The sequence below is a fragment of the Lathamus discolor genome, chromosome Z (genome assembly GCF_037157495.1).
Source record: "Lathamus discolor isolate bLatDis1 chromosome Z, bLatDis1.hap1, whole genome shotgun sequence".
Classification (NCBI taxonomy): Eukaryota; Metazoa; Chordata; class Aves; order Psittaciformes; family Psittacidae; genus Lathamus; species Lathamus discolor.
In genome coordinates this window covers 37,044,765-37,066,614 of record NC_088909.1, presented here as the reverse complement: position 1 = coordinate 37,066,614, position 21,850 = coordinate 37,044,765, and the positions used below count along the sequence as shown (strand labels likewise).

Below are 21,850 nucleotides of genomic sequence, written 5' to 3'. Positions count from 1 at the left end.
GTCCCTACCTCTTAACAATAGCTATGTCCTTACATCTTGTGCTAGCATACAAGGCAAGTAGGATAAGCATGAACGAGTAGTAACATTGTTAAGCAAGTGGCTTGACCTACCCCCCTTGTACCTTGCAAGTACAGTAAGCATGAGCAAGCAGTAACACTGTTAAGCAAGCGGCTTGACCTACCCCCCCTGTACATTGGTTAACCCTTTGCATCACAATGTGCTAAGTGCAAGTAAAACTTCAGGATGTTGAAAATAATTTGAGTGGTTAAATCTGACATGAGAGAAAAGGCACGGTCTAAGGAGCTTCATTTGTCATTTTCCATCATAACCTCCAAATTGCACCTGACATTAACAATTACTTTTTTCTCATAAATTGTTATCATATCATTACAAACATCCCCAAAATGATTTTTTTTTTTTTTTTTTGAGCTACAGCATTTAGTCATGGCTCATGTTAATTAGAGATGATCAGAGAATTATACAAGGCAACGTTTTAGTTTTCCAATTTCAGGACCGAGTCTGCATTTGATAGTGGACATTTAATCTTTCAGATGTCTTATAGCATCCTGGTGATACCACCTTATCTGGGTGATTTAGGTCATATTTAATCTTCTAAACAAAGAAAACAGTCTCAATGGGACCTTTAAGTGGAATGACGACTGGCTGTGTTGAAATTGAAAAAATGAACAGCATTGCTGACCTTTCTTCTGCAGGAAATTTAAGCTTTTATCAATTGATCAGTCAGAATTACTATCATTTCACCCCAGATGAGGACTAAATATGAGCTTCTCAGATCAAAGATACAAGAAAAAAATTCTCATTTGTGCAAGTAGAATATACAGATAGCTACTCCTTTTGGTTTCTTTTCCTCAGTTGTCCTTGAAAGATACCTTGGGTATGTCCTGTGGTTTCAACTACTATCTGGAGTAGTTGTGATCTGTCGTCTGGTTAATCACATACACAATTACTGGTTTTGTTTCTTTTCTTTTCCTGGCAGAATGTTTATAAATTAGTATTAAGCATTAACTGCTGTCAGACTAAGGGCTTTGTCATCAAATCACGGCTCATTGCCAAATAATAATAAAAAGCCACCAGCCCCTTCAAAATTATTTCCCTTGAGCTAAGCAAATCTCAACTGAGAATGTTTTCCAAACACATTCGTCAAGTAAGACCTTCCTTCTTGAAAACTGCCCACTTGAGACAATCTCTTCATTCCAAAATTGTCTTGATTTCCTTAGTTCCCCTAAATTAATCAGTGAAAACTCCACACAAGTGGATGGGGAAGCAGGTGGCTGATCGAATGTTTGACATCAAAATAGTGTTACCGCTTTGTTTTTCTGAAGTCCAGGTCCTCTGTCATTAAAACCAGTGGCTATTATCCCATTGACTTGAAGGCTAAATCATACAAGTAGGGAACATGCCATAATTTATATGCATTAAAAAAAAATAAATCTTTTTGAGGCCACTGCAACAGTGGTTTCAATATTGATCAACATCTTGGATTACTCTGCCTTTGGTCATATAAAGCATATATTGTATTTCAAGAGTGTGTAAGAATAAGTTTTTTTTTCTCTTTAAGTTTTTCAAAGTCTAGAGCTAAGAAGACAGAAAAAGAGTCATATCAAGTGCATCTCTGGTCTTCTAAAACTGGAAGGCAGATATAAACATCCAAGTATTGTGAAAATGAGACCAGCATTTTAATAATAGTTTGCATTGATAACGTCTGGTTTTCCTCAGACATTTTTGAACTTAGCCACGTAATCCAGTACAACATGCGTAACCCTGAAAAATACAGCACAGAGCCCTCACTGAAATTTTTTGTTATGATTTGCTAGAGGCATTTAGGTGCCAACGTCATCATTCAAGGGTATAACTAGTAACAGTGGGAACAGCTGTTTGCTTCACCATCGATAGTACCGCCTTCAAGACTTGGGCCTTCTCTGGAAGCTTACTGGGAAAAGTGCAGACTTGGTTAGATTTGTAACATCAGTTTAAGAAAGAACAAATTCAGGCCTTAGGTGTTTTCTTTTTTCATTCCATTACAATTCTGAATATTCATTCCGCAATGTTACATTCCAAGATAAAGCATCCTAAAATTCATACCTCTGAGCAATTATTACAAATCCCATAATTCACCATGAAAATTCCTCATTTATGCTCCTCTCCCTTCACAGGGAAAGCCCCCTGTAGCTGCTGAAACACCCCAGGTTACCATCCGAATACCTTGGGATGTAAGCATGTGGCAACTGATCTAACTGATTTCATAAGAAGGAAATCTTGAAAGCACCAAGCAGCCTATCCCTTTGTTTAGAGAGATGAGCCAGCAAGATAAAAGACTGGCCTTGTTGAACAGACAGCTGCGGCTGGAACTCAGGGAAAAATGTGAGTTTATGACTTTGGAAGAAGGGACAAGCTATTCCGAGAGGACTACAAGGATGTTGCGAAGTTACTCAGAGAGAAAATCAGAAGGCCCAAAGCCCAACTAGAATTAATTTGGCTACTGCCATAAAAGACAATAAAAAGTGCTTGTAAAAATATATTAACAACTAAAGGAAGGCTAAGGAGGATGTCTGTCTAACTAGGGAGGTCCTGGTTGACTGAGTGTTAGCAAATGTGATGTTCATCTATAAGAAGGGCCAGAAGGAGGATGGGGGAACTACAGGGCTGTCGCTCTGTCCTCACTGTAAGGGAAGATTATGGAGCAGATCATCTTGAAAGCAAACGCGTGGCACATACAGGACTACCAGGTGATCAGGCCCAGTGAGCATGGGTTTATGAAAGGCAGGTCCGGCTTAACTAATGTGATCTCATGCTATGTCAGAGTGAGCTGCTTCTTGGATGAGGAAGAGGGTGTGGATGTTGGAGAAACTGGCTGCTCACGTCTTCAATAGCTTTACTCTTCTCTGGATAAAAACCTGGCTGGATGGCCAGGCCCAGAGAGTTCTGGTGAATGGAATTAAATCTAGTTGGTGGCCAGTCACAAGTGGTGCTCCCCAGGACTCAGAATTGGGGCTGTTTAATATCTGCATCAATGACCTGAATGAGGGGATCGAGTGCACCCTCAGTAAATCTGCAGATAACACAAAGTTGTCTGGGAGCGAGTGTTGATCTGCTTGAGGATAGGAAGGCTCTGCAGAAGAATCTAGACAGATTGGATCACTGGGCTGAAGCCAGTGGTATGAAGTTCAACAAGGCAAAGTGCCGGGTCCTGCACTTGGGTCACAACAACCCCCTGCAATGCTCCAAGCTTGGGGAAGAGCGCCTGGAAAGCTGCTTGGCAGAAAAGGACATGGAGTGCTGATTGATGGCTGCTGAACAGAAGCCAGCTTGTACCCCAAGTGGCCGAGAAAGCCAACAGCACCCTGCCCTGTACCAGCAGTAGCGCGGCCAGCAGGGCCAGGGCAGTGATCATCAGCCTGTACTGGGCACTGGTGAGGCTGTACCTCACAGGTACAGGTAGATATCTTACACAGAGTTAGTTGCTTGGAGCTGTAGCTATCCTGGGTATATCTCAATTTCCCTTCATAACAATCTGAAAATGCTTGCCCCAATTGAAATAAAAAGTTCAAATCACTGAGCTAAGGCAGAAACAAAATAAATCTTACATTTAATGCATTCTTCTGCCCACTGTACCCCATTCATCCAGCTTAAAATGTTGGTGTTCTGCCATCCAACACTCCAGTGCACTCATCCTTTGTAGCTTTATCCAGTTCCAGACTGTAAGTCACACTGTGAACTACACTACAGTATTTCTGGCCAAAAACAGACTTCTAAAAGCATCTCAGTACCTAATGGTTTTCTTTGACATTTTTTGAGTTTCTGAAAAGTAGGTTAATGTAAAGCACTACAGCAAATCATGGCTTGCTCCATTTTTCATAGGGTCCAAGCTATTGATGCTGTTCTCACAGTTCTTGCATATTTTAGCACTTCTGTCTCCTTCACCTTCACAGAAAGAACAGGTCATAAGGAGCTTCAGCAGGTAAGAGTCTAGCAAAATGGCAAAAACAAACAGGGCAATAATCCTACCAGACAAGAAGACATCACAGTTGGTAACAGAAAAAATAAAGAAGCTTGAAGCTTTTTTTTTTTTTTTTTAACTGAAAATAGTATTAAGGTAACATCACAGACGAAAGTTTTCTTCTTGCTCAGGCAGCCTCCTAAAACTTGAAAAAAAAAAAACAACCTTTGTCACACTATGAAATTGCACCATTACCTATTGTCACTGTATAGAGCTGCATAACATCACAGAAACCCACAGGATTTTAATCCCTTCAAACGGTCTTCTAAACTTAAATTTCATCCAGGTCTGCGATTATGAGTGTACATACCCAGCCTCAGGCTCCTCCTTTCTACCTTCATTGCAGCCCAGCTCTGATCACACATACTGCTAAAATGTCCCATCACCCTTCCTAATCATTCAGAAATATGGACAACTGATTTCTAGAAAGACTTGAGACTGCACACCATCTCCTTCCATGACATTTCTTGTTTCTGACACTGAAACCATACAGTATTTCACTCTTCCTACTCTTGCAGCACTGCCCCTCTGGTGTTTTCCGGTTATTTTGCCAGCCTTTTCCCTGGTATGCTCTGGTGAATTCTTTCTGCCCACTCTCCACAGAAATAAAAGCACTGTGGAAAGCACTTTTCTGTCCTCTCCGCCTTTTCACTTCCGACCAACTCTTTGATAGCTAAGATCAAGCACATGCAGAGAACAGTCTCCTAAAATTGGATGGAATGCGGTCAGTTAATATCCTTACCTTCTCTGTTGAGTGGAAGTCAATTCCGGATTTTTCTCCCACAGGCTGAGTCTTCTTTCCTTATCTATTCTAATGTGGCCTAGATAGCTGCTGTGTAGATTTGCCTTGATGTCATCCTCTACCACTAAACTACTAAAGCTAAGCCTAACTTAAGGAGGGTGTAAGACAGACTGGGTATTGTAACATTAGGGTAACATTTCCTCTCTTGAGGCATCCCACACAAATGCCCAAGATCAGGTTTAGCACTTTGCCCACTGGAGCAGCAGCACTGAATCTTGACTACTGTTATCCAGAAGTAGCCAAACACACCAACCAAAGGCGTCTTCTGAGGGCGTACCATCATTAAGAATGACCCTACATTACAGAGGAGGAAAGGAAGGTGTCTTTAATGTTATTAGCATTGTAACAAATCTACCTTTTCAATTTTAGATCTGCATTCTTCCTACAACAGTTTAACAACTTATTTTTTTGCAACGTACCTCCACTGTAAAATTAGTGCTCCTCACAAATTTTTTTCTATTTTTTTTTTTTTTTTTAATGCTTATATTCTCCCTGGAGATCCTTTCTTCCTATTGTTTATTTTTAGCACACATCCCTCTTTAAGATGAAGTTCAACACTAATAACTGACTCCAAAGAGACCATGCCTCCAAACATCCACAACATCAAATTTCGATTATGTTGGATAATTTGTTTCAGGTTCTTTGGAACCACTGAAAGAGTAAGAAACAAGTTATGTTATCAATTAACAATTCTTTGCTTAGTCTGTTATAAACAGTATAGCATAGGTAGCACTTCCCATATGCTATGAGAGCTGCTAGTCTGTATGAGTTAGGCATCTGTATGAGTTAGGCAAACTGTATTACCATGTGTAAGCATCTTCATGAGCAAATCATCAAACAGATGAAGTACCAACACACATTTTATGTTTGAACTTTGCTAGTTATCAATCTCTCTATTGGTGTAGCTATTCAATTATGACACAGGATGACTCTAGAAACATGCACAAAATACTAGTAACTGCATGCCCCATTTCCTGAAACAAAATAACAAACCTAAGCATCTATTCCACAGACACCCAAGATCTCCACTTTAAAGATGTTTTTCAATGATGCCTGGTCTAGGGCTGTATTTTTTAAATGTCCTTTTTCTCCTACACAGCAAAAGATTCCACAACAACATGTATTTATACCACCTTTTTTATTTTTCAGCCAGAAACGCAGTTTCACAGGGTATTTCATTAAACATTGGAGTTTATTCCTTAAAGAAAATCCCCATCTCTTTGGCATCTGACCATAATCTATTTTTCAAACTAAAGACTATATAAGAAGATTTTACTTTCAAAATCATTGTTCAATACATTAAGTTTACACTTGTGTAGTTAGCTTTTAAAAATACACATCAGTTTGTTGCAATGATTCTAACAAACCTAAAAAAAAAGATAACCAAACTAGCAAAATGCAGACTAACGGGCTGCCTTCATTTACCAGCTGTGGAGTGACAGAATGAGAACTCCACAGTGCATGCACCAAGTAGTGCTTTCTATTCATTCTGAATGATAGACAAACAAATATGAATTCTACCAGAAACAACTGATCAAATAATTTATGTTTCCAAAAATGTGATCTTATTTTCAAACTACTTCTGAGAGGTCATCAGCCAAAAGCTGCACACTGATTCAAGTAAAAGATTGCACCTAAAATTAAAAACCCCTCTAAAAACTATTGCTCCGTTTTAAAGTTACTAAGATGCTTTAAATACATCTACGAATACAGCTGCTGAACTGAGTTTTACATCATGATTGGATAAAAAATTCTTAAGTAACATACGTAAACCAGTGTATTCAGTCTACTCAGATAAATAATCCAGGATTATCTCTTCAATGCTGAACCTACACTCCATCAAAAAAAAAAATCAACCAAAAAGTAAATTAAAATTGACTTACCAAATCTCTAGTGTTCAGTGCTTCAAATCAACTGCACTCCCAAAGCAATGATGAAGTTTTTTGACACCTCCTGTTACTATGCATGATACTGAAATCCCAGTTTAAAAATCAAAACCATTACTGACATATCAAAGCAGACATTCCAATTTATTTACTGGAATCTGCAATGAATCATTTTTTTGACAATGTGAAAAATAAATCCCACTTACGAAAAAAGAATCTTTACTCCCCAAAAGATTTTTTTTTAATGACTCAAATACATACCCTGAATAAGTTTTATATAGAACAGAGGAGGCAAAGCAACTACTTCCACACAGAAACTAAGAAAAAAAATAAATAAATAAAAAATCATTTAATAGGATTCAAGTAGCCAAGGTTTGCTCTGAGTTAATCTCACCCTCATCACCATTGTAAGCGCAGTCTGAAAATGTTTGAACTTAATTGTTTAAACAGAAGTGATCTTATTTGATCAAGCTCACTTTCCTTTCCATGATGTGAAAAGAAAAAATAAATACATATGTTTTACTGTAGAATACAGGAACAGAAAGTCAAACCGAAAAACCACCTAAACTTAAGCACTTTTCCAAGAGCAGTTTCTAACATCAAGCCAAAATTAGCAACAACCAAGCAGACATCACCACTTTTTCAGTGTTAAATTACTGGAAATACCAGGTCTAACTGTACAAAAAAAAAAACCAAACAAAAAACCTATCTCAAACCCCACAATCAAAAGGTGGTGCTGTGTTTTTGTTTTTTTTTTTTTTGTTAAAAGGTGTTCAAAGAAATATCCACCAGTTGAAGTCAAATTTGCATCAGAAGCTGCTTTCTTAGGAAGACTTCTCCCTCCACGTATTTTTAACGCACTGCATTTCCAAGATTCTATTCAAATAAATTATTTTCTGATAACATTTAGCTGATACAACCACATACAATGTGGATAGTCATGTACACAGTACAACAGTGGATTTTTGCAGCAACAGAAATAACTAGAAATTCATTTTAAATTCAAGTTGATGATAGCTCATGTGCTATTTCTTGCAAACATACGGTCCCCTCGGAGGTTGAGGTGCTGGAGCTGGTATTGTAGCACTTCCGTGTCAGCAGGTTCCTTAATGCTCATTTTGTCTAAATTGAGGTAGTCCAGGGATTTCGAATGAGCCCTTTTACCTTTTAAAAGGCAAAGAGGCAGAGGACCATGAAGTGCCTTGTGAGGTTCATATGGTAAAGCCTTAGTGCATTTATCCCCTGAGCTCGGCATCCTTCTCCTCCTCCTTCCATTTACTGCTGGGATCTCATACGGCTGATAGTACCTACTTCTAGTTTTGTACAAACGGGAGGAACGTGTAAGTCCTGAATCAAGCTGTCTGGAGTGCAAGTTTGGCCCGGATTCCCCTTTATTCTCTTCATTTCCTGTACACTTCTGGGCTAATTTTAGCAGCTCCTCTCCAGTTGTGAAGCCAACCAGGTAGTTAGAATCCATGTGCAGGATTTGATACCCTGCAATTGTCCGTCGCATTGGTGAGCAGGGGGTACTGGAACAGCGGGGCTTCTCTGCTTCTATCCTGCCCACAGGACTCACTTCTGCAAGAGGCACAGGAAGGGTGGATATGGTAGTTCTGGACTCTCCATTTATGTCAACTTCCATTTTAAACACAATGCTATCCTCCTAAAAATAAAACAGATCTTGATCAGAAATAGAGCTTTTATGCAACACAAGGACTTGAGAGAGGACTGCAGAAATGAGATTTTGTATTACCCAGAAGTTATGACTGATACTTCTCTATCCAGCCTTGCTTCATGTTCTACAGGTCGATAGCAAAACTGACAACAGCCTTTTATCTTCGGTGTTTTTTTAATAAAAGAAACCATAAATATGTTCCTGATATTCCCAAACATTAAAACTGTTCTTGAGTAGTACTGTACCCAAAAAAGAAGCTTCTTCCCACTCCACTTAATTCCTTACAGCCCATCACTTCTGAGGCCATCTACATCCATTAACACATCCACAGCAATTTCTCTGTGTATTCAACCATGTATTTTTGCTATTGACAATAGTTTCAGTAAACAGAGCTTTCCATAAAGGTGTCTAAAAGCTACTACCTCAGTCAGGCACAACCACAGACCAGACCTGATGCCTACCCCTTACAGACATGAAGACAGCTTGTTTCAGATTCCAAGAATGGCATCCTGGCTGTTCAACAGCTGTCCTTATAGGTCACCAGCAAATTCCCCTTTCACTCATCCTATTTTTTTTTTTCACAATTAACCAAAAGCACGCACACTATTTTATTCTAATGTATTTCTAACACAAGAAACAGTATACTGGTGGTGTTTAATGAATAAAGCATAATATTCTTATAAACATCTTAAAAATAACCAGTCTTCCAAATCCTATGGTTTTCTATTTCTTTTGGAAACAGACTATTTTGACAGGACCTCACAGCTTTGTACTTTCCCACAATTATTCCAAATACATCGTCTTGTGCCTTTACAGATACAATTGCCTGCCACAAACCATTGCCACCTCTAAATGGGAAAGGTCAGATCACTATCAGAGCAAGTATATATCAGTGGATGCCAGAACACAGAGACAAGGCTTAATTATTTTCCTTTTCTTGTTTTCAGCATCATCTACACCATTTCAGTGACACAGCTACATCACAGAAGAGTCATGGGGCAGGGTTCTCATGGAGCAGGATCATCACAGATAGAGCAGGGTTGTCATAGACAGGTAGAGTGGGGTTGTCATAGGATGGTCTGTGTTGGAAGAGACATTGAATCTAATCTAGTTCCAACCCCCTGCCATGGGCAGGGACACAAAACACAAAACCAACAACCACCTGCACAGCAAGTAAAGGGAGGGAGGAAGCGATGTCTTCATGCATCTTCATTCAAGGTTTTTTTAACCTTGAGAACTTGGAAGCAATACGAAAACTTTTCTCAGAACACAGGGCTCTTCTCAGAACACAACTTTTAAAATAAATTTACTTTCGTTTGAAGTGTGTATGTGTTCTGGTAACAAAATACAATCAACTTTGAAGATTAGCTACAAGCAAGGGGGAGGGAGGCAGGAATTCACTGCTGAACTGACCAAAAACAGCACAAAGCAAAGAGCAGAAAAGCCCAAGTCAGCAAGCTCCAGCCTAGTTCTTCATCCTGAAACTGTAAGCTTTCAGTTTTTGTGCTCCAGAGCAAAGAACAGCCCTAAAAGAAGAATCTGACTGACACTCTAAAGCAACAGTAGCATCAGAAGCTGGCGTCATATACAGAAGCTCGATGGAACAGCACTGCTAGCTGCTGACAGCAATGGCTGGTCAGCTCCACAGGCAGAGCTCCAAACCACAGTATGTCTGTGTTCAGCTGTTCTTTGCCAAAACTACTGAGCTACTAATCTGAGCTACTCAAGCTGTCACATGGCTTCAACATGTCTCCTTACATGATAAAAAAAAAAAAAAAAAAGACAGAGAAATATTATCTAGAAGACTTCTAGAAAAGAAAATAATTTGAGAGATTCACAGTAACTGTGAGTGGAGATACCAACAAACGCATACCTAAAACTTTTGACCATTTAGGTATTTTCAGGCCATTTCTGTGGTTATAAGGCATTAGACGACTATTATTATGTTCATTGCTGTGTAGCGGTGTAAGCTCATCAATAATTCTCAGCAATTTTAAAACTGAAGAACTGTTTCTTCAGTATTAAAAGATTATTTCTTCAGATCACAGCTGCCTTGTCTTCTTGCTTCTCAAGGAGAATGACAGCAGAGTGATGCCAATTCAGGTCAATTTATAATTAAAGATTTACAGAATCAAGGAGAAGAGGAAAAAAGATGGCATATCCTTCCCTTTGCTGCTGCTTCACATACTTAAAAACTATGGAAAATAACGGAAAATAACATGTTACCAAGAGAACCCACTTGACAATACACACCAGAAGTGCTTCCAGAATACAATTCACTTCAACAGGATTTTACAAGATGTTATTGATTCTCCTTGTATTATAAAGCAGGCTCTGCATATAAATCAATCTGACCCAATCCAGCTAAACATTGAGAAAATGGTCTAAAACACAGAGAAGAGGAATAATGAATAGAAATATTAGTTTAATTACTATTTATCATTGTTTTACCTCAAGGAGTACATTAAGATGCTTAGATAATTCTTCAAGAGTAAAACCATCAAAGCCTCCACATTTTGTGAATACAAAGGCTTTCTGATTACTAAGTCTTTCACGATGTCAGATACCACTCAAAGATTAGCATACGACAAAATAAAAGACACGTACAACACACTAATGCCTAATATCACACCGTGCTAACACACACACTGTAAATAACTCTCACTATGTGCTCCTTACTACACCCGACGACACAATCACAGAATGGTTTGGTTTGCAAAGAATCTTCAGATCATCTAGTTCCAACCCCCCTGCTACAGACTGGCCCCTCTGCCAGTCCCCATGAAGGGACTAAAGTAACCTTCTACTAGACCAGGTTACTCCAAGCCCCATCCAACCTGGCCTTGAACACTGACAGGGATGGACCATTCACAACTTCTTTGGGCAACCTATTCCAGTGTCTCACCATTCTTGCAGTAAAGAATTTCCTCCTTATATCTAACCTAAATCTCCTGGTTTAGCTTGAACCCATTACCCCTTGTCCTGCCACTACAGTCCCTGACGTAGACTCCCTCTTCGGTACCCCTGCAGGCCAGCTTCAGATACTGGAAGGCTGCTATGAGGTCTCCACGCAGCCTTCTCTTCTCCAGGCTGAACAGCACCAACTTTCTCAGCCTGTCTTCATATGAGAATTACTCTTTTGCTTCATTTTTATTTTTCTGATAATTTGCTATTTTTACTGTTAAATTTACTACCTTTCTGAGAAATGTGACTCAAAAAAATACCAACTTTAATTACCCAATATTTAAAGAAGGCAAAGAAAAATGAAAAGGCGTTTCCTTTGACCCACCTGCACTCTGTAGTCTGAAGTATTCTGAAACCACAGTAAGTTGCTCTCAGCTTCTGGTTCTCTATAAACTGGTGTTCCCATTGTTACTGCTCAACCAGACTATGAACTCATTTGAGAAGATGCCATCTTCTTAGAATTTCTGTCCATCCAACTACCGATTTGATTTGTTTTAAGAACAGATTTGTACTATTTTTCTAGACGCCAAGCCTACAGGTAGTACCGTTTGAATGAAAGTACAATTTGGAGATCTGTCTCACTGATAAAATGCTCCTAATTGCAATAAGCAGATGGCAGAATGGAAAGATGGAAACAGACTCAATGACAACTCTGTAAAAGACTTAAAACATACTAGATAGGGATATCAAGCCAGTTCTGACACTTTCCCTTCTCTGCTGACATATTAATATATAGAATGCACTTAAAAGATACAATGCTTGTCAATCAAACATCAGGAGTAAGTAAAGTCACCCAGCACATGTGAAGCCAGTATACGTTTTATATTATTTTGATTATCACTGTTTGTGAAAAGGAAGAATAACGTGCAACTTTCCCCTGCAGTCTGAAAAGAAAAATTCACATCTGGTTTCTCTATCACTGAAATATGCTGATGGAATTATGTACTGCTACAGCAAAGTTTTCTGGAAAAAGTTTCCAGTCTGCAACTAAAACAAGTTGAATATTTAGCTGAAAGAGAAAAATCAAGCCAAAAATCAGCTATGTAGTAAGAGTATCCACAAAGGTGCTACATTTCTTTTTCTAGAGCTGGGGTAGCCAGGCCATAGGCTCTGAGGGGTCTGTTAGGTTCTGCAACTGCACGCTGGTGATACGGCTGCATGTCCTGCCAGAGCCAGATGACTGTTTTTAGCCATGATCTTTACTTTCAGCTGAAGGGACTTAAGACTACTACTGCTTCACAATGCTCTGGAAGGCTCCACGTAATAGTTGTGCTATGTTTTACAGACTGACACCATGTTTGTAGAGATAGGAAAGGAGGGGGGGAGGGTGTTACATAAAAATAATCACAAAACAAGCTCAGTATCAGTAAACTACACACATTCTTCAACTCTTGCTTTTCCATAGGAGAAATTCCAAACCACTCAAAGCTAAAGAAAAAGGGAATGGAGGTAATACTAAATTGCTGCACCACATGAGAACATTCAGATGGAGTTAAAATTTAGCACAGATTTTTTCCTCAAAATTACATGCAAGAAAATGCAATTATGCATAAAGCAGATGTTATGAACCTCCAGGCCTTAAGAAAACAGATGAATGGATGTTACTGAATTAACAAAGCCAGTGCAGTAATCTCAGGTTGTGATGCAAAACAACAGTCCACCAACCAATCAGTAAAAATGGTAACTTCAGAATTGTGGAGGGTGGTTCTTGACAACCCTGAAGTTGACAAGGTAAATTATTAAGCACCACAGCAATCCAGTATACTAGACAATATATACCACATCTATACCAAACAAAAGAAAGAAGATCAAATAAATTTCTAGCAACATATTCCTCCCACAAGAAGCATGTTCCTACCACAAGAAGCAAGAACTATTTAACCAAGCTGTTAATTCTTGTTATTAATCAAGCTTTAAACAGAAAACAATTATAATCCAGGAAACTACCTTTTACAAATGAAAAAGATCACAAGAGAACTGTTGAGGAATTTTAACTGGCAACTCCAGCGAGTAGGTCAGACCAGATCACCATGACAGAGCATACAATTAATGCAGTACAGAGACAGATGGAATTCCAAGAGTCTGTCCAAGCTAATGAATTTTGCATGAGAACAGGAAAAGTAGAAGAAAATGGTGGGAGGAAAGGCCAGTTAACATCTCTTTGCCAAGCAATAGTAGATGAAAGTGTTTTACAGACAGTATCTTTTCTGAAATACTTAGTCCTTTAAATAAACAATGTGACTTCGTTGCTGGGTGGAACCACAGATGAACCCTTCCCCACTGCTCTATTAGTAAGCTGATGCTGCTAGCCAGCATAAAGATAGCTTTTTACTATTGTTACTCATCAAAAGATAAAACAGAGAGACACATGCAAAGCAGCTGATGCATACTGTAAAACAAGTAGTCTTTATTCTTTAGTTAGTTAATAATTTAAACATGTTTTATCACTTGTATTTTATTTCTCTGTATTTCTTAATTTCTTCTTCTCACCAATCAAACCCTAAGTTTCATTTTCAAAGTTCTTTTCAGTTTCAGATTAGGCCACCTGGGAAAAAAAAGCCAAAAAAACCCCAAAAATATACCACAACACTGATTTGAGGCCAAAAACTAAACTGTCTTTTCAAAATAACAGAATAGGAAAAAAACAAAAAAGCAGCTTTTAAAGTATTACAGATTTCACTGAACAAACAGATATTTGTCTTTAAAAAACAAAATAATAATGGGAATAAGGTTCCCCCATTTCTTTTTTGTTAGTCAAGAAATGCATGCTTGGCAGCATCCTATATTGCCATGTCTGAAAATTCAGCTCTGCAGGTACTATTTTGAAACTATTAACCTGAACAATAACAATATTATGTTCAGCCTTTGACTAAGGACAACTATTAAAAGAAAGATAGTGGTTAAAAAAAAGACCTACTTCAAGATATCAGGAAAAGTAATCAATGCAACTTAAGTTTTTGGGTTTCTTTCTTAACTGAAGCACTTTAAATTTCTTTGTCTTAATGCAATCTGCAGCAAGTATTTGGATGTTTGAAGGAAAGGTGTCTCATTCACTAACACCATCCACATTGCTAATGGTCAAACTTACAAGAGTTACGCATATAATGGCATTAAAGTTGTGCTCTCTGCTGCTTTCTCAAATGCTCCTTCCCATACTTAACTACTAAAACGGGTGTTTAACGCAACTTCGGAATAAAGGTTAATAAAAGCCAAACAGGACATGCACGTACATAAAAACTGAATTAAATTTACAACTACTGCGAAACAGAAAACTTTGTTCTGGAATATTCAGTTCATGTGACTTTACCATAACATACTGCATTTGCATGTGATTATGCATGCCTCGTGGCAAAGCCAACAGCATAAGGCTGGTCTAAAACGAACAGATTATGAAGAAAGCTATACTACAAAGTCAGTGCTGTTATGCAAGAACTTAACTTCAGCAACTGTGCTACCACTGCCTTTGTTTCGAAGCCACTGTGAGAATCACCCTCTTCTGTCTTCACTATCCTAACAAGCCTTATTTTTTTCCCTTCAGGAAGAGTGCAAACACACCACATCAGATAGAATATGGTTCAAAACACACCAACAGCAGCAGGGTGGTGGGAGGCGCAGCTTTCAGTAAGGGACACGACTGTGAAAAAGGAAGAAGAATAGACTGGGAAACAGGAAGAAGAATCAGTGCTGCTCACTTCTACTCCCTGTGGCAAAACAAAACATCAAGTCTGCAGTCCTCACTACACTCCTCCTGGAAATGCTCCAAGGCCTCTTACTTTATTCAGGACAAGCTCTGTCAGAAGTCGGACAACAACTGGCACAAGCACTGAATGCTCTTCCCCACCACAGACTCACCTCCATCACTCCTACTGAGGTCTGCGCAACTGCAGGCTTCTGCCATCAACCCATTTCCACATACAGCTATGCAAGCATATATGTATGTGCAGTGCCTTACTGCCCCACTCTAGCGAGCACACTAACAAGGAAAGACAGAATCATGTTCATAGGAAATATCTACCAATGCACATAACTGGCTACTGTCTTTGAAATAGGTACATACCGACCCACGCTTAGGCCAGCTAAATTCCCTATGTAAACCAGCATGCATAACTTACATATGACTCAAGACTGTTTTCCTATGCATCCGTAGACCACTCAAAACAGCACCCCAACTGTTCAGAGACATTCCCCAAATACCTTAATATGTACATACAAAACTGGCAAAACACACTTGCCGATAAACCAAAGTAGCTTAACAAGCATCTTATCCTATAGAGTAACACTTTAATGCATATCATACATACCACAATCTCCATTTAAACAGAACCTTCAGCCTCTCTTTACCTTTCACTAAAAGCAAGGTTTATTACAGAGAAATACAAAGCTACCCATACAAAGCTGGGTACTAGTTTGTTACCATCAGACAGGGCAGTAATAGCATATGCACGTTTAGCACTTGCCTCAGAGTACTACGAACGGCATGGCCACTGTTCGTGATTATAACCTGCAACTGAAGAGAGAGCAATGAACGTCTGTGCACCCATACAGGTGCAGCTTTACTAGCGGCTGGCATGGCAAGCGCCCTTGAGCAGCCTCACTGCAGGCCCAGCATGACAATTCCAAAGGCTTCCTTCAGCGGGCGGGTACCAGCACCAGCGCCCCGAGCTCCTCCTGGCCCTGCCCGGTCAGCTCCACCACCGCCCGCTTACCAGCACTGCCTCCTCAGCCCCTGCCGACCAAGGGGCCCGCCGCCCCGCCAGGCGGGTAGGAGCTCTGCGCCTAGGCCTCCGCGCTGCCCCCGGGGAGAGGCCCCTTCCTACGAGCCCTGCCGCGGCCCCGGGGCAGTCCAGTCGAGGACGTCCCCGCACCGCTACGCGGGGCGAGGAGAGGCGCCGCCACCCGCGGCAAGGCCGGCTCGGGCTGCTCCCCGTGACCCCCGCTAAAGGTGCGGGCCGCACCGCTCCCACCGAGGCGGCACGGCCGGCCCAACGGCCCCCCACCCCGCCCTACGGGCACGGCCGGGCGCACCCGCCGCCCCTGCTCCGGTGCCCGCTCCGTGAGGCGCGGCAGACCCGAGGCGCCCTCGCCGCCTCGTACCTGCGGCGCGGACGGAACACGAGAACGCCCGAAGCGGCGCTGCCAGGCCCGGCCCGCGCGCTGGGCTGGGACAGCCGCGCTCCGCACGGCAGCGACGGCCCCGCCCTCCCCGCGGCCCGGCCCCTCCCGGGCGGGACCGCCCCTCGCGTGGTGGTGGCTGGGAGGAGAAGGCCGGGGCCGCGGTGGCGGCCGGGAGGCGGTGCGGCGTGGCGGCGCTGTTCAGCGAGCGGGTCTAGCGGTGCTGGAGATGTGGGTGTTCACTGTCCTGTGCATGCTGTGGGTTTTCTCATTTCTGTTGTAATACTTGAAAACTTGTGGCGGTAGAACCAGCACAGAATCATTAAATGGTTTGGGCTGGATGGGGCCTTAAAGCTCACCCACTTCCAGCCCCCTGCCATTGGTAAGGGCATCCTCCACTAGACCAGGTTGCTCCAAGCCCCATCCAGCCTGGCCTTGGGCACTGCCAGGGATGGGGCAGCCACAGCTCCTCTGGGCACCCTGTGCCAGGGCCTCACCACCCTCACAGGGAAGAACTTCTGCCTAAGAGCTCATCTCAAACTACGTAATATCCTGTATCTAATCTAACGCCCAGGAGCGGGACAGGGGCCTGGTGTCTCCACACACCTCTGCATTTTCCTGTGCTCGGCTGGGGCCAGGGCTGCACTGGAAGAGGCAGGAGCCTCTAGGTGTCTGGAGCAAGTGCTGGACATTGTCTACCTGGATTTGTCCAAGGCTTTTGATTCAGTTTGTCACAGCATAGAGAAGCTGACACATCACGATGCTGACAAGTGGTCTGTGTGGTAGTGGGGAAATGGTGACAAGCAGCACCCCAAGGGCAACCTGTTACTGGTGAGTCCCCTAAGGGTTGATATTGAGCCAAACACTGTTCAGTATCTTCATAAGTGATCTAGATGATGAGATCAAATTGTAATCTGATGAAGTTTCCCAATGGTACCAAAGTGAATGGGGAAGTGCACACTTTGGGAGAGCCAGCCTGCAGGTTGACCTGGATAGGCTGGAAGAGTGAGCTGACAAGAGCTTTATGAATTTCAACAAGGTCAAGTGTAGGATCTTGCAGCTGGGTAAACACAATCCAGAAGTGAAGCACAGGCTGTGACCTACTTGGCTGGGATTCATCTCTGTAGAAAGGGACATGGAGGTCCTGGTGGACAGCAAGCTCAATAGGAGTTAACATATGCAGCTGCAGCAAAGAAAGCCAACAGGATGCTGGGGAACAAGGGCATCAGAGATAAAGAAGTCATTATCTCACTCTACTTGGTGTTTTTCAGTCCATGCCTGGAATACTGTGTTCAGTTTTGGTCCCCGCTGTATAGAAAAAAGATGTGGGCGGGCTGAAGGGAGTCCAGAGAAGGGCCACAAAGATGATCAAAGGACTGGGAAGCTTGCCATATGAGCAGAGGCTGAGAACTGGGTAGGTTCAGTCTTGAGAAAAGAAGGCTCAGAGGAGACTTTATAACCATGGTCCAGTATTTAAACGCCGGCTACAAAGAGGATGGAGACTCCGTTTTTACGAGGGGTCATGTGGAAAAGATGAGGAGTAATGGATACAAGTTAATCCTGGGTGCTCCAACTGGACATAAGAGGAAATGCTTTCACAATGAGAACAACCATCCATTGGAATAGTCTCTCCAGGGAAGTGGTGGATTCCCCAGCACTGGGTACTTTTAAGATTCAGCCATGCAGGGTGCTAGGACATCTCGTCTAGGTCATGCTTTGCCAATAAAGGTTGGACCAGATGATCCTTGAGGTCTCTTCCAACCTGGTGTTCACAGCTGCGCCTTGAGAGTTGAAGTCTTTCTGGATCCCTGTGCAGAGGTGACTTTCTGGAGTGCCAGGCAGTGAGCCTTGTTGGCATGAGTATCGTCTAGCAACCATTCCACCCAATCTGATACTGTCTGGTTTAGTCTCACATTTGTTCACTTTGCATGCAACTATAAGGAACAAGTAATATCTCTTGGTGACTTTATCTTCACTGAAATACCACCAATCTCTATCTATAACCTCTGTGGCACTTCCACATCTACAGAGTTTGGACACTGACTAGATACAAACCTTTAGTAATGGTTTTGCCAACAACCAGTTAGATCACTTCCCTGTTTTATTTTGCTAATTGAAGGTTGAGCAGAAGTGCTATTACTGCACCGAACTTTGCAAACAATTGCCTAAATTCCCTCCTGCAAGTAAAAATAAAAAAGAAGAAGAGAAAGTGCAATATCATAGCCCCTGTTTTTTTCCTCTCTCAAGAAGTTTGTTGGGAGCTGAACCACACAGCTGGTGTTTCTAATCACCCTGCAGTAGAATTGAGCCAGCTTTTGTTCCTAAAACTGAGTCTTTAAAGACTCATTCTTAAATATATAGCTAAAGTTTATTACCTTCCTTGGAAATGTGTAGATGTCCTCTGTACACAGGCCATGCTCTGGCCTCCCTCTGGTCCTAGTGCTCGAGAAGGCTGCAGGTCACCTTGGTCTTGACCTTCAGTAAAGGATGTCAGCATTAGGTATGCACCCAGACTAGCCAGACTAGCTCCTTGTTGTATATCCAGATGCACCTAGAATTTGCATTTCTAGGAGATTCTCAGCCAGAACAAGCAGAAACAAAGAGCAAGGGTTGTTTAAGGAATTTTAACTACAGTCTCTTTAGCTCTGCAAGCGCTTAAGAGTTACTGGTTTTGCAAGTTCATTAAAGTGTTTTAAGAACTGAATTAGTAGATTTGGTACAGAAAGTGGAGAATCTTCCCCTCACAACTTCTCCATCTTGTTAACTGAGTTGTCAGTCTCTGAGATGGATTTTCAAGCCTGAGCTTGACAGGGTGAAGGGGCAGGCATGATTTCAGGAGGTAACAGATGCTTGGGGGTGAATATAATGTGTTCTAGCTAAGTAACCAGTTAAAACATACTAAAACATAGTTTACAGATTAGTGATTCCCCACTCACAAGTTAGGTAACTTAAATTTAATGAACTGTAATAACAACATTTAATAAACTGTACTAATCACATTTATTGCACTGACAGAATTAATGTGGTGCAAAATTGTCTTAAATTTCCATGCATCAAAAGGCAGATCCTGAAGACTTTTCCCAAATACAGTATTCAAACACCACAACAAATATTTGAAAATAAGCCTAGATCTCCCTAAAACCACGCATGTTTTCCATGCAATGAATAATGCCATCAAGATTTTCCCAAAATTGACTACTGTATTTCACTATTTTTCGGTGTGCTTTTAAAATCATCCAAGATTTTATATGCATAACAAAGGTACTTTGAAGTGCTTGGAGTTTGTTTTCCCCAGTTAGGATATTGTTAAGACTTTAGGGTTGCTTCAACAAAGAGAGAATCAGAGACCATTGCAGACCATTTTCCCTGCATCATCACCCTGACCAGAACATGAATTTACTACATCCCATGATGCCTGTGCTCATCAGTAGGTTCCTTCATCGATGACAGCCATTAGAATGACAATATAACTCAATTTTTAGGAAATATAATATTAAAATACACAGAATTTATTTTTTTCTTCTTTAGCAAGATTTTATCAAAATACTTATTTTCCTTGATTTTATATATTCCAGGCTTGAACGATGGAAACTGCTATGATAACTTAAGCATCAGTGAAGTCATTAAATCACAAGGGCTGAAAGCTGAGCAATTTAAACATTCTTTACTCAGTGTGTTTTAATTCCTCCATTTTGTGCACATGGATTTAACTCTAAAGCCTAATGAGACAAAAAAGATTTATTAAATGCTCAGTTTCTTTTCCCTTATTAAGGATTAAAGCCATTATTCTGAAAATCTGGATTTTACTGTAAATCGATAACCGCATTAAGGATAAAATACGAAGTATGTATTGGGGTGTATATATGGCTCTGTATGGATGTATGGTGGATGTATGGGGTGAAGTAGCATAACTTTTATACTGAGGAAAAAACCCAATAAGACTGGAATATTTTTATGTTAAAAGACATAAAAGAAATTGCTATTCACCTTAGCAACTTTTGCCACCCAAACCAAATAGCTTAGTAATTTTTAAGATACCTTTAGAAGCTATTTGGCTAAATTAAAAGAAAATACGATGAAAATTTATTTAAAATCTGAACAAAATGTCTGAAGTAGACCATTTACTAAAATCCCACCTTTATTTTTTATATAGCAAGTTAAAAAAAATCATTTTAGTGAATGCAGAAAGTATCCCTTAATTTTCTTCTTGGGCCAAATTCACTTTTTGCCTAATTAAGCTGATATCAGTAGGAATTACAGCTACTTAAGCACGGCTGAATCTGTGTCCAGATAGTTAGTAAGCACAGGAAAGAATGTGAAAAAGATGATGGTTTTAGAGGTTTGTGTGTTGTGCAGATGTTCAGTTAGTACCAACTCTGATTCTGACCACCTTATTTTATGTTGTGGATGACTTTTGTCACTTTTACTGAATAGAATGGAGATCTGAAAGTGTGGTGGAGAAAATAGCTTTGATGGTATTTCTGTTCTACCTGGACATCAGGTTATATAGATCAAGAATGATGCACAGGAAGTGAACTTCTCAAAAACATGTTATATAGAAGATGCATCCAGGCAGAAATAGCCTAAAATACCTCCCTTTTAGGCTAATCTTGAGATATCAGAATTTCCTTTCTTTCACTTCTCATTTATCACTTGTTTAAAACCAAAGAATTTATCACTGTCAAACACACAATCCCTTTTAGATCAGTGCAGTTACCACCAAATTAGGCTCTTTTAAAGAGAATACACCATGAGACATAGTTTGTTTCTCTTTTCCAGCAACTTTATGATAGAAAAATATGCACTGATATCAGTGTAGCTTGGAGGAAGACAAAGAATAATTTCTAATCAAGTTCAGTTTTGTTTCAGAAAGCTGATTCTTCCACTGGTAGCAGATCACATGAAAATTTGCAGCTTTTAGAAATTTGGACTACAAGTCTCTTTTCCCACCCGTGGCGGGGGGTTGAAACTAAGTGATTTTTCAAGCCTTTGCCAACTCCAACCATTCTTTGAATCTATGATTCAGCATATTACACTCATACATTATGTGGAATAGTGACAATTTTTTTCATCCATTCTTTCTTTTTTCCACAGCAAGTACGTGTTAGAAGTGTGATTTTGTATCAACGTAGACTCCCAAGTTTCTTGTAAGGTCTTTGCCACAACAGCTTCTATCTCGTATTTAGTGCATGCGCCTCCTCAAAGGCACAGATTTGATGCCACTTACACACATTTTGATCTCTTAAAATATTTCTCTACAGTGTGAACTGCAAATAGAATTTAGCTTATTTGCATATTAATGCCTTATTTATAAGTTGTTTTACACTGAAATGACTGAGTCAACTACTCTGTACTTCACATATAAACTTAAAAGAAAACAAAATAGAGAGAAG

General features: G+C 40.6%; 1 protein-coding gene across 3 annotated transcripts; it reads right to left on the bottom strand.

The window, feature by feature from the left end:
• Nucleotides 1-5,941: 5,941 nt before the first annotated feature.
• MACIR (macrophage immunometabolism regulator) lies at nucleotides 5,942-16,565 on the bottom strand. Of its 3 annotated transcripts, XM_065661674.1 has the most exons (3): nucleotides 16,440-16,565; nucleotides 15,803-15,852; nucleotides 5,942-8,369 (listed from the first exon to the last, which is right to left on the bottom strand). In XM_065661674.1, the coding sequence occupies exon 3, from the start codon at nucleotides 8,346-8,348 to the stop codon at nucleotides 7,725-7,727; it is 624 nt and encodes a 207-aa protein (XP_065517746.1). In that variant the 5' UTR covers nucleotides 8,349-8,369; nucleotides 15,803-15,852; nucleotides 16,440-16,565; the 3' UTR covers nucleotides 5,942-7,724. The 3 variants fall into 3 exon arrangements, with proteins under 3 accessions (XP_065517746.1, XP_065517744.1, XP_065517743.1); XM_065661672.1 differs by lacking the exon at nucleotides 15,803-15,852; XM_065661671.1 differs by lacking the exons at nucleotides 15,803-15,852; nucleotides 16,440-16,565 and adding an exon at nucleotides 11,671-11,753.
• Between the last annotated feature and the right edge of the window lie 5,285 nt (nucleotides 16,566-21,850).